Consider the following 13979-nt stretch of genomic DNA (forward strand, 5'->3'; position numbering starts at 1 on the left):
CAAGGTCTTTCACTTATGCATTGTTAACAGGATGACTAGCTTCAACCTGTTTATATTAAGCCCAGCATTGGAGAAGCTACTTTGAAACAGACTGATCTCACAGTGAAATCGGAAATAGTAGGTTGACTTTTCTTTAGCTAAATTCGGTCAGTGCCTACCTAAATGCAAAACACTGCCCCCAGTGGCCAAAGCGGTAAGTGTTGTTGGGTGTATGGGCACGTGCAAGCTCTATTTTCCATGTGTAATATCCACAAAAGGGCGCCAAAAGCGAGTTGTGAAGCGAGTTTTTTCTGCTGTACAGGCTGTAATACAGTGATGAGGAATGCATATTTTATAAACAGTACTCCCAACCCAAACCCCAAACCTAACCATTAGTGGAGTAAAAATGTTATGTTAGAGGAAAAAATGCAACCTCTGAATCGAGGTTGCATTTTCTGATTTCAACGTAGGGTCTCCCACGTTGCTGATACAACACGCTTCCAGTTGCACCACAAGTGAAGGTAAATACACTGGAGCCGATGGAAAAAATGTCTGTTAGAGATGCCATTTGTAAGTTAGCCAGCACAATGTGGCCAACCCTAAGGTACTGGAACTCTTGGAAACAACACGCCGACTTTCCGAGTGATCATGTTGTTTGAAACTATAGCTTGCCAAACTTCAAACAACTCACCCTTGTGAAAAAGTAGTTAGCTACACAAGTTACTAACAAAAACTAGCTAGCCAGTATTTCTTTATCTGGCGCAAATTAGGGTGACAATCAAATTTGAACTCGTAAATTTACACTAAAACTGAATATATTGGTGAATCTCCTTTCTGAAGCAGTTAATTTATATTAACCGTCTAAACGAACCAATTCACTAAAACAAACCATCTGAATCAAACCATTAGAAGTGAATCAGACTTCCCAACGCTACTTAAGAGAAAACAATATTCGAGGGGAGGGTATTTGATTATTGCTTCCATTCGTTTGATTTTAAGGCTGCACAATATGTAACAACAAAAACAGCGATGTTGCATTTTGTCCAATTACACCACAAATTTTTGGTAGAAGTAGCTCGATACTGAAAAAGCTACAAAATTTTGAATACAGCTAGAACACTGGCATGCTACAGAAAAATGTAATGTTCGTAACAACGCTACTTTTATTTAGTTACTCCACAACACTGATTTGGCCTTTATGAATTTTGAAACATTCTTCTCCTGTTAAAATATACTGAAATGCAGTTTGTTACTACGGTTATAAAAAAAACATTGAAAAATGAGGTAAATAGGCTTTATTGTTTTATGGTTGTCTTTGGTAACACTGTTAAAAAACTTTAAAACTCATATGTAACAGATTACATGTAAAGATTTGCAGTTGTAAAAAAGTATGTTACACATTGCATCCACATCCCATTAAATATAAAAAGTAAAACCTTATTTTACATCAGTAGTCTTTTACTCCAGTTTCTTTTTCGTTTCTCACTCAGTCTGAAGTCATTATCAGTTCTAGGTCTACTTGAACGTGGAGATAATCTGAAGGGTGGATTATCGCCATTTCGAGATCACCTTTTCACAGTATTTCCTACTTTGTCAGACGAAAAACATGTTTAATTTTGTTAAAATTTGGTCTAATCTCAAGCCTAAAATGCAGAGCCATATATATATATATACACACATTTGTTGGTTGATTTCACCTAAAAATGTTATTTGTGACTCTGGGGCTGGACAGTTGGGAGTTTCTGGAATTTGTTTGAAAATGTGATTATTTTTGCGTTTGGTGATGCTTGTTGTGCAGAAATTACACACTTCAGCTTTAAGAGTGATACAGGATATATTTTACAAGATATTTTATGTACAGGGTCGTTGTTGCAACCGCCTTAAGGCCAGAGTGTAAAAACGAAGTATATATTTATTCAATGCCAAGACAGAACCAAGGCCAAAACATACATTAAAAATGTGACAACCAATCCGAATGCAAGTTAGCATTCAGAGGCACTTTGTGGCCTGTCACAAACACTTTTATTCACAAATTTGCTATATTACTTTCTATAAGCATTGATTAATGTGTGGAAAAAGGTGGAAAATCTTACACTTTTTTTATACAAACATACAAAATTATGTTTCCTTGCAATTAGCTTGTATTGCATCATAGTCCACTGTTTTTACTGAAGTAATACAGTACTTAATATTTAAGCAGCTAATCGCAGCACTACCCAAAGTGCATTCCCTAAATGCATATCTTCAGTGACACAAGAATCACATTCTAGTACAAATACATGACAACATTTTGGAAGACTACACAACTGTAACCTCCTTAATAATGGTATCCAAGGGTAATACTTAGTGGCAGACAGAGTGGCAACATGTAGGAAATCAACACCATCTGCTTTGCCAGCTAAAGAGGCAGATAGAAAAACAACATCAAGAGTACAAAAATGCCCCATTAAAGTTTTTTTTATATACAGCACAATAAAACCTAATTAAATGGATAGTTCACCCAAAAATGACTGTATCATTTCTGTATTCTGTACTTTCTGTATTCTATGGAATACAAAAGGAGATATTAGGAAAAATAACAGACCCAGTCACAATTCAATTTCAATGTTTATAAAAAGATGCCATAAAATTGAATGGTGACTAAGCGCTGTCAGTTCCTAATATTCTGCCTTTTTCATTCCATGAATTTTTATTTTTGAGTAAACTATCCCTTTAAAAGTACTTTGTACTAGCACTAGTATTAGTACTAACGCTGCCTTCATTAATGTACTCATTACGAAATGAGCACACATGAACGGCACCAAATATTGTAATTACTGGTGAGAAACTCTGAATGTTTACTGTCTTCAAGTCATGTTGGAATAATTGTTTTTGGGTCATTGACAAATACAACTGTCCAAGATTATAAAAGTGGGAAATCTTTAAAAAGTTTGTAGAAATGTTCTATTTGTGTCCATGTTGGTTTCACAATTTTTTACTTCAATTTTTAATACATTTATAGCATTTCCAAAAATAAAAAATAAAAATGTATTTAATGACCATAAAATTGTCATGTGGTGTACCCATCAAATAAGAGGTATTTAAATAATCTTCTTGAATTCATGTGCATGCAACTTAATCATTAATTTAAAAACAACAACAACAAAAAAAAACTCTAAAAATATATTTTTCAAGGTGAAGTATTATGACTTTTTGAGTCAAGAATATCAAGAAGTTTTCTCACGATTGCTCCTTTTGACCTGAACAAAATCAGCATTTTTTTAAAAACATGACAAAATAATGATTACCCCCCAAACAATCTTAAGGTGTCTAAAGGTAATCTCTCATATATTTATTTTTTTCTGTTTTTTTTTTTAGTTTGTTTGGGGTCACATGATGGTGTTGGTTACACCACATGACTTTTTGACACATTTAAGTTTTTCAAATATACAATTTTCACTGAATTTTTTAAAAGAAATAACATAAATGTAAAGAATTTTTTCTTCTTTCACCACTTTCACATTTTTTTTTCTAACCCCCAGAAAAAAATTATCAAAATGACTTTGAACTCAGTAATTGAAAACATGTTCATCATAGTAGAGGTGAATTGTTTTGTGTGAATCACATTTGTTATTTATTTTAAAATAAATCTATAGATCTGGACAAAAAAAATGAGCCTCACATCATTGACCCATTTACGAAATGCGTCCACATGAATGCCTTGAAGGCAGAATTCCAAGTGCTAAGTATTTCATTTTCATTAAAAATGCCAAGAACACCACACATTTGGTCGAAGTTGGAACACCAACTTCTTGTTGTGCTTTTTTTTTTTTTTTATATTTCCCGTGAATGTAAGTAGGGACAAACTCGTCTCTTTTGCACAGCCCCATGAAGTTCATGACCTGTACAAACGGTGCCAAAATGTTATTGAGGTATGTTGTTCTTTAGCTCAAAACGACTATAGACCTGTTTGGATTTCATCTTGTTGTATTGGTTCACAAGGTCCAATTTGCTATGACCTAATGTCATGCGTTTTTCGTCACGCCGATGAATCGCTCTGTCTTGGCCCAGCCAGTCTGTCGGCATGGGACCCGGTGGAGGAGGTCCCTGCTTACTCTCCGGCTCGTTCTGAGAAAGATCTGGACCACCATAAGGAGAGGTATGAGTGGGCAACTTCTGGAAGACGTGGGAATCCTTGTCCTTGGCGGAATTGGGGGTGAAGAGGTCCGTGAACTTACTGAAGAAGGGGTTAGTGGTGGGACTGCGATGTTTTTGGGAGATTTTGCTGTCAGGTGGAGACTGTTGAGATGGTGATGGAGGTTTTGGAGAGCTGTAGAGACCCAATGCCTGGAATTTGGATGTTTGTCCAGCAAGGTTTGACCGCAGGTACTCCGCTGTTCCTATCTTGGACCATTCCACCCCAGCAGTCTGACTTAGTCCTAAGGAGGGACGTTCCACGGTATGACTTTGGTGGGTACCGTTGGGGGAGCCTCTTCCAATGTGGGTTCCTTGAGGCATTTGGTGCCCTGGACTTATGACCCCTTTCCGGTCAGGACTCTTTTGTGAGTTTTCAGGATTCTTTTTGTTGTGTGTGACTTTGTAAACAGATTTGATGCCTGGAGGTGCAGCTTTGATGCTGGAAACGCTACCACTTGACTGGCTACTGGAATTCTCGGAACACACTCGCTCTTTGCTACTATAGTCTGGGAGAAAGTCCAGCCCCAAGTTTGGTGCCATCACACTGTAAGGGTAACAGGGTAAACCTTCTTCATCTGGATTGTGGAAACAGTCTATTATTTGAGAGTCGGCGTACATGCAGCGGAATTCCCGATCAAAGCAGTCAGTAATGCGACCGGAGAAGTGCATTAGCATGTTGCTATGGACCTGAGAGGAGAGCCATGTGAAACTAAAACAAAATAGAGAACAAACCTTTTAGTTTCATAATCAAAATACAACCTGAAAGTTATCGAACTGTCACCTGGAATTGTGCTTGATTCTTGGAATAAAACTACACAAGTTGGTTAAAAAAGTATAACAGATTAAAACAGAACCAATATACTGCTGCCATCAATTAAAGTTTATGGACGACATTGTCTCATGCTAACAAAGCGTTTAAGTAATTCCAAACTAACCATCTGTTTATGACTCAAATGCCTTACATAATATTTAAATAAAAGGGCATGTGATAGGCATTACGTTAGATGGTCATCACAGTCTAATCTGTTTGTAGGTTAAAAGTGCAAACCATTTTCTTTCTTCGCAAGAAATAAATAAAACTGTATCTCAGCACGCATTAATCTCTGTTAAATCTTATCTGTTCAAAATGATGAAAAGCTTCAAATGTTAGTTTCACAGAACTGTTTGGAAGCAATTTCTCTTTGAACTGTATGTACTTCTAGTCAAACAAAAGTGTGAGCCTCACCCACCATCCACACTTGGTGTGTACTAACACGCTGCTATCTATCGCACTAATCCTGAAATAACAAGACAACTCCTTCAACTCATTCCTCTTCACAATTTCTAATCTTCATAACTAGACCAGATTTATTTAGCTTTATAATACATACAAGACTGAGATAGCTGGTTAGTGTGTCAAAGCTCCCAAATAAGACTAATTAGGAAAAAATAACATTAAAATTAACTTTACAATTCAACATCAGGGGAGACCGAGGGTGCCACATTACACAAACAAGAGCGATGATGACACTTATTTATCAGCTCAGATGCTCAGTAGAGTTCCCTCTCTGCCTGAGAATAAAAAGTGTGACTGTTTCACTTTGTAAGAACTATTCAACCAAAAATCTGAATTGGGGGTAAAGTTCTGTGTTAAAACGTATACCTATTTCACTGCTGGGTGGTTGGTTAAAAAATGTGAATGACAGATGCTAACATTACACAAGATTTTATCATGGCTGTGAGGTTTGGAGTAATTGTAACTAGTTAAGAAATAAAAAAAAAAAAATTGCATGACTGAATTGAAAGATTGAATCTTTAAAATATGTAACTTATCTGATGACTCTAGAAATAAGGATTCAAAATCATTAAAATAATGGTAACACTTTACAATAAGGTTTAATTTGTTAAGTAAGGGATAATGTACAGTCAGCCGGTTGTTATCGCACAATAAACCCCGACTGGGTGATCAGGACCCTGTTGCAAAGCTTATTGCATGGCTACTAACAAAATAAATAAATACATGGACATAAAACATTGAATATTGAAATTGTGTAATTTGAAATGAAGAGCTGGAATCAACCTCCGGTTTGCATCAGATTTTTGTTGGTGTTTATTTTGTGAAAATGACCATCTGACTCCTCAATATTCAGCCTATTACAAGACTACTTGCCAAATAAATAAATACATGCACATGAAACATTCATTTGAGTTTAAATAATCTTATCAGCTCACTTGTAGAGATCACACAGTGAGCCGAGAAGCAGGAGAGATGACTCGCAGAACCGGATGAGCGGTCTGATACGTCTAAATCCCCGGCTGTGCGGTTGTTACAGAGCAATATCTGACCACTAGATGGAGCCATTGACCAATTAGAATCAAGTATTCCAGAGAGCCGTGTAATAACATTAATTAATGCATTGGGTATCACGAGCTAACAATGAACAATACTTTTAAACAGCGTTTATTAATCTTTGTTCATTGTTAGTCCATGTTACATCATTAAATAATGTTAACGTATAAAACTTTAACTTTACAAATGTATTAGTAAATGTTGAAATTAACATTAAACAAGATTACAAAATGCTGTAAAAGTAGTTCATTGTTATTAATGTTAACAAATGTAGTTAACTAATGTTAATAAATGTAACATTACTGTAAAGTGTTTCCCATAAAATAAGGATGTAGTTCCCACGTACACTTTTGCATTAAAGACATACTATTCCTGACAGTAAACAAATTATTGCCATATAAAGTCAAACTATTTATTAATATTAATAAGCAAGCAATGATATCATTTAGGGCTGTTAATTAAATGTTTTTAAATGAATTAGCTACATGGTATGTTGATTAATCAAACTAATTGCAATTACTGTATTCACATATATAAATATTTGCTGAGAAAGTCCCTCAAATAACAATAATCATATATATATATGATTAAATAGTTAGAAATAATAACTTTTTTAATATTTAATAATTAAAATGCAATACATCATTGTGGTAGTTGAGTAAAGCATAAAAAAATAAAATAAAATAAAAAAGTCTTTTGCATCCAATATATTGCTTATTTCCATATTATCGAACATAAGCCTATCATTGCCCTAAATTCCACAGCAGTCCATTTTGTAATTGAATTCGTCAATCCGTTCGGGATTTATTATAAGGGCTTGTCTAAAGACGTGTCGATGTACACTTCGGATTTATGCTCCATCAATCTGTGTTTGAACATAAGTACAAGTTCTCATCTTGCGCTGTCTGCTGTCAGTAAGTGTGGTTTCTTCTCTGTATAAGCTGCGCGTTGCCTAAACAGCTGGAGCTTCGCTTGCTGCCCCCTGGAGAAAAAAGGGTGCTACTTCAAGCTTGAATTGGAAGGAATATTCCTTATTACGCTCTGGGGACATGGTTAAGTGTGTTAAATTGTTTAACAAATTATTTTTTAATAAAATTAATCACACTGAATTAACGCATTAAATCAAAAGCCCTAATATTATTACTTTGAGGTCTTATCTAATCATATTATTGCTTTGAGGTGAGATACAGTTGGTTATTATTTTGTCAAATGGGGGCAATTGTAACATCTCACTACTTATAATTAAATTCAATAATATGGTCAAGTCTCTCTCAATGTAATTATTTTAATGGTAGCCTACTACTACTGTTGGCACATACTGTATATATGTTTCTTTTAAGTAAGCATATAAATATTAATAAAGGTATAAACACCAAAGACAACAAGTATTTGTAGTATTTGAGAGTTACTATGCAAACTGTACAAAAAAATTCCCCTGGTCACCCCTACAATTCATAAATTCAATTCAGCTACAGAGGCAGGCAGCTATAACAGAGCTGAGGCTAATGCTAATGCAAAAGCTAAGCATAACCACACTGTGCCTCAGATGTCTCTTACTGATCCAAAATGCAAAATCACCCCAAAAATAAAAATACAAATATTGCCTTCATAATTCATGAAAAAAACTGAAAAATTCATCAGTTCAGCAAGCAAAGTTTGAAGGCTATCAACTGTAACAGAGCTGAGGATAATGCTAATGTAAAAGCTAAGCATGCATGGCCACACTGTGCTTAGAAAATGCAGTCTCATGTTTTCATTGCAAAGCTGCTCAAGTCTACAGATGTCTACTGAGTCCCATGAGGTGTAGCTCAAGCCCTGTCACCTCCCCGGAAGAGCTGTCAAAACGCTGCCACATGCTAAAATGTTTTACATAATACAGAGTGATATGGCTGAAATGAGATAAGTCTAGACTGCTGGGCATTTCAACATGAATAATTTAAAACACAACTGAATTCCTCCTGTGAAAACATTGCCGTTGCTTCTGTTGGGGTAGTCGGCTGTTAAAGATCCTGCTATAAGGCCTGTTAGTGCCGCAAGATTGATGAGCTAAACTAGCATTTTATAAATATTTTGCATGGTTTACGAATGTGTCATTGTGTAACCCCCTTCTTTAACCAAAACTGACCATACTAACCATAGTTTCCAAGATTCTGGAACCTTCTTACACTGCTTGAAGGAAATCTCATATTATTATAATTGTACAGTAGTTAAAACTGTAACTGTAGTAATCATGGTATTTTAACCATAGTTACTAAGGGGGAAAACTCATGAGCAAGCTGAATGACATAATACATTAATAAAAACATGAATATTCTACCTATACGATCCAGCGATGACTTCCACACAGTCAATGATCATGAATTTCTCCTGAACTTGACCTGTGAATTTCTTCCCACTTTTAGTGCAATATGTGTCACCACATACACTTCTTATCCGCATATTCTGAAAGAAGTTTAACGAGATTAAATGAGCGTCACTTGATCATCATAGTAAAACATTACATAAGTGTTAGCTTTACCTGAAATTAGAATACAGTATACAAGCCCTTTAACACAGTAACAGAACATCATATCGTAATAACAATAGTAACACCAAGAGAATTAATATTAACAAGCTGAATACAAATAAAATTAGCTTCACCAAACAATCACTGTATTCAAACAGATTCTTCTATTCTTTGTCTTGCTCGACACAGAGCCCCAGCGTTACACTGTTATGAGAAATCAACCTACAAATGGATACCTTACAGTTGTCTCTGCATATTGAGCGAGAACATTTTTTTGACACACACTGGCTTTAAGACATACTGTATTAGGTATAGCAGACCACATGAGTTAAATAATTAATGCTAAATGCACATACTCTTTACTTACACTCAAGTGTGAATTCTGGATGTCGAGTTCTGTGCACATGTTTAAAAAATGGCTGAGATTCTTTTCATCCAGTAGAATATAAACTGGAATCCGGCGCTTGTTGGAGGCCTCCATTAAGTCACAGAACAAGTCCACGTCTGTAAATATATCCATGACTATAGCGATCACCTGAATTATACAGAGAAGCTGTTAGGGCATGTATTAAAACACAATGCAATCTCAACAGGGACTAAAAACGGTTCAAGAAACAAATTTATTTATTTTTTTTTTTTTTTTTTTTTTGCAGAACATAAATGAAAACAGGAAGTTCCTTTCAACTGTTCCGGAGCGAAAACAGTATTTTTGAATGCTGGTAACCAGCTAATAACATTATCATTTTGTTTGAGAGTTCTTTTTTTCATTAAACCAAAGGCCAAAAGGGTGAACTTTTTGGGTGAACTATCCCTTTAACTTTACATTTTTATTCAACAGACAATCCTTAAAGTTTGCAAACATTAAAGGTGACAATTGCAGCAGTTCTCATTTCTAAATATGTTGTTTACATAGAGTGGTCCCAAAAGTATTTGGACACCTAAGCCACACTTAAAAATGTAAGATTTCATTACATTAGATACTAAAATATCAAACCAAGTGTCAAATGATGCAGTTATATTTATCAGAACTAACTTCACTTTTTTGAGCCAACTGTAGTATTAAAACACTTTTTGTCTTCATTTTAAACAGTACATGTATTGCTTTATAATAAAAAAAATAAACAAGCAAATTTTTGTTTTCCTATTTATATTACATATGCTAAATTCTGGTGCAAGGAATGTTGTGGTTTACCAAAATGCACTGTAACAATCCAGTGTGTCTAGATCTGCCAAAATGTTTTAGAAGTGTTATTTAGTATTCTGTTGTCTTGCAATGTCACATAAAAACACTCAGATACACAGAGACCACAGAAATGCAATGATGTTTCAGGGGGAAAAATGTGGAAAGCACAACAGTAGCCAAAGTTCTGTCACTGTCAAAACATTGTTTAAACATTTTTCTGTGTTCACATGCAGTTGTTTTACTTTCTTCTTTTGACTAATCAGACCTTCAGCATTTCAGGGCTTGCACCTCTGAAACTATGGTCTTAAGTTAAGGTAATTAGGTGCCAGTAGCAAATGAGATTTGCTAAAAAAAAAAAAAAAATAGATTTGCTTTTTAAATATTGTTGTTTCTTCTTAATTTTAGTTGAACTGACTCACAATCAGATCATACAATAATGCAGCTTAAATAAAGAAGATTATAACTGATTCCAGGTCAATCATTAAATAAACTTAATTCTCCACTGAAATGCATATATAACTGTACTTCAGTTACATGCACAAGGAGAACTGGACAGAGTTAACAGGGTCCAACTTGACCACACACGAAACATCTATTTGCAACAAAACAACATAAATATTACTACAAAAGAGCGAAATCCTCTATGAATTCTTAATTACAACTATTTAATAGCCACCATATTTCCCCTTTGACAGAGCAAACATAATTAAATAATTCAAGCGCAAGGTATTGTGTGTATTCCCCATGGCCTCAATTTTGTACTCAATATTTTGAGTTATTAACACTAAAAATTAAGTTCAAGGAACTTAGATATTTGAGTTAGGAGTCCAAACTTGCCATTTCAAGTAATGTTTAACTAAGACAACTTGATTTTTTCAGTAATGACAACATTAGGGTTTACAGTGTAAATTGGACTACTTTTTGTTTTCATTCTGAACAGTATACCTGTTGCTTTATCATTTGAAACTATTGTAACAAAACTTTTTTCATTTTCTTTTATAAGTATTCAAAACAAATGTCATTTGTCATTGTGCTACAATGATATTTATACATGTAGGCTAAAGTGACCAAATACTTTGTGGATAATATTTATCGTTCTATCGGATTATAATTTATAATATGGTTTGCCAAATGCACTGAGTCTAGATCAAAACTTTCTTAAACAAAAGGTTTCCTGTATACTTGTGACGTCACGAATGACAGAGAAATGCTCAGATGACACAAAGTAGACAGCAATTCCATCATGTTCAATTATGTTTTTCATTAAAACCACAAGCAAGCACAACTGTTGCCAAATGTTTGTCATTTTTCTTGAGCACGATTTGGTCTCTGTTGTTCTTACCTTCTTCGCTTTACTAATGAGAGATCGAATCAGATCTTTGACATTTTGGGACTTGTCCCTCTGGAAGTGTATCTGTGCCTCTGTGGGGCTATATCGGTTGGAGAGCTCGGGCCAGCCCAACTCCAACATTGGAGGCTCCTCGTCGGACATCATGGGAAAGTAAGTCCCCGAAGTGAGTTCGGACACCGTGTCCCCTTCCTCCAAGTCTACTCCATTAGTGCCGCTGTCCGTGCTGCCAGTCTTGGCCACATTTTCGGCGATATAACGTAATTCCAGCGAAGAGAGAAAGTTCACTTCTCGTTCTTCATTTAGGACTTTTCTATACTCCTTTTCCCCGTGTTCCAAGAGCGCGTCCGTGGCGAGCCGTGCGGTTTCATTGTGGCTCAGTTCGAGTGCCGATCCCTGTCTCCAAGGGTTCTTCACCTCCTCCAGTCGGCTAGCGAGCTTGCCAAGCGCTTTGCGCGTTGGGTTCAGTGGACGCAAAACCTCTGAGCTGATCATTTCTGCGACAAATGTTTCTTCAAATAAGCAGGATTTCACAAAAAGCTCGAGTTGTTACAGGTGGTGTATTGCAAAGGGTCTCAGCTGACCTTATTTCCTCCCATCGTAGTTAGAATACACTATTCCCGGGGGATTCGTCGCGTATTGTTGTGAGCTCGCTGGGAAACTGAACGCTGTGCTCCCCCACCTGTGTCTGTGTGTGTGCGCGCGCTCACCTGCAGTGATCAGCCAGTAGCTCCACCCCCTTTCACATGACGTGGAAAGAAAAACAAACCCTGTTATCTCTCAGAGTTTAACGGGGAACAATCTATATTTAGTGTACCTCACTTTAGCACCAAGTTATTAAGACATTAAAGGAATAGTTCACACATAAATGAAAATTCTCTCATCATTTACTCACCCTCATGCCATCCCAGATGTGTATGACTTTCTTTCTTCTGCAGAACACACATTAAGTTTTTCAGAAGAATATCAGGGGCGGTTCTAGGGCGGGGCCCCCATGTCAACAGGCCTGACCCCACATCATAAATAATAGACAATACAAATTATATTTAAACAAAACATCAGTTCATTATGACTGCATAATAATATTTAGTGGGGTAAAATTTAATTTAAGTTCAACATTTATTGAATATTTGTTTGTGGTTCATAAGAGATCGTCTAAAAAGTCCACACACTGTGCTAAAATGTCACTGGTCTCCAAGTGTTCAATGCAACTGCCTTGCATGTTCTGTCTTAAACACTTATTTAAAAAAAAAACATGTTTTTTACACATTCTAAATATTGTAAATTGTATGCATAACTTACACTTTAATTGGATTAATTAATTAATGAATACTTGGACACCAACTTTTTAGTGCTGTGGGTGGAATTTTTAGAGGGTCCCTTACAAGCGCTAGTTAATGAAAGCCCATTGGAGCATTTTTAGGCATAATTCTCCATCTACAACAAGCGTTGACCGTTTGAGTTCAATGTTTTATGCCTGTATGATATAGTCATATATTCTTTAACCTAATTGTGCTAATGATATCGATTTAAAATTGTCGGCTCCAGAGAGCGCGGGTAGGAGAAACCGAATGTCAAACGAATAATGAGCCAATAACATCTGGAGATAAGATAGAAGTTCAGCATTAGTTTACCATCTTTGGTCCTGCCAGCTCCAGTTTCAGTTCTACTTAATGTGGATTATATGTGCTGGTGTAAATGCAAGTGTAAGTTAAGTTACTTTTAGGCTATAGCGCAATTTCCCACGTCATTATCACAAAACCCAATCTGGATCTAATTTTCTGCCTTATTGAATGCACCTGAGACCAACTTGTTAGACATCACTCTTATTTGGGAAGCATTCATTATAAAATATTTTTTGGATGAGTATCTGTCAGGTTTTCATTTCTGAAACAACAAACAGTACACACTTGTCATTTATAATGAGGTATTTTTTTTCCCACTGTTCCTGTGTGCTATTTCATCAGTCACTTCATTGTTTGTTTTGCCAAACATGTTGCACTATATTTGTCTTGTTTCTGCATTGTACAGTGCAAAACATTAGTGCAACAAGTTTGGCAAAACAAACAATGAAGTGACTGATGAAACAGCACACAGGAACAGATGTAAAGAAACAGGTATGAAGAAACAGCAGCTAGCGTTATACAGGGCCACACCAAACCTGCAATGCCAAATTTATTATGAATACACTTAAAAACATAAAAGTGGAATCCTTATAAACCACTCCACTAAAGCACAAATAAATGCCTTACCTTCAGTGAGAAAGGCTCTTTTACACTAAGCTCACCACATCAACATATATACAGATTAATACTGATACTGTTGGGTTCAGGCACAAGAATAAAAAGCAAACGTGCAGCTAACTGGGAGAGAGAACAAAGTTTCAGAGTTGATCCTGCTGCTTTTCTTGAAAAACAAAATGCAAGAGAAGCACTAAATAGTTTACAGGGTAGATAAC

At 35.8% G+C, this 13979-nt stretch overlaps 1 protein-coding gene across 1 annotated transcript; it reads right to left on the reverse strand.

Moving 5' to 3' along the window:
• Positions 1 to 1268: 1268 nt before the first annotated feature.
• On the reverse strand, positions 1269 to 12443 carry LOC127449480 (protein FAM83C-like). The gene is made up of 5 exons (XM_051712944.1): positions 12417 to 12443; positions 11516 to 12260; positions 9358 to 9525; positions 8802 to 8926; positions 1269 to 4864 (listed from the first exon to the last, which is right to left on the reverse strand). Exons 2-5 carry the CDS (start codon positions 12014 to 12016, stop codon positions 3883 to 3885), a joined length of 1776 nt encoding a protein of 591 aa, XP_051568904.1. The 5' UTR covers positions 12017 to 12260; positions 12417 to 12443; the 3' UTR covers positions 1269 to 3882.
• Positions 12444 to 13979: the final 1536 nt, after the last annotated feature.

The sequence above is a fragment of the Myxocyprinus asiaticus genome, chromosome 12 (assembly GCF_019703515.2).
Source record: "Myxocyprinus asiaticus isolate MX2 ecotype Aquarium Trade chromosome 12, UBuf_Myxa_2, whole genome shotgun sequence".
Lineage (NCBI taxonomy): Eukaryota > Metazoa > Chordata > Actinopteri > Cypriniformes > Catostomidae > Myxocyprinus > Myxocyprinus asiaticus.

Excerpts from the sequence above, each read along its gene's own strand:
- LOC127449480 (XM_051712944.1), bottom strand. The coding sequence starts at position 12,016 with ATGATCAGCTCAGAGGTTTTGCGTCCACTGAACCCAACGCGCAAAGCG. Across the intron at positions 9,526-11,515 it reads TCATTAGTAAAGCGAAGAAG|GTGATCGCTATAGTCATGGA; the intron begins GTAAGAACAACA and ends TGTATAATTCAG. Across the intron at positions 8,927-9,357 it reads TCCAGAATTCACACTTGAGT|AATATGCGGATAAGAAGTGT; the intron begins GTAAGTAAAGAG and ends AACTTCTTTCAG.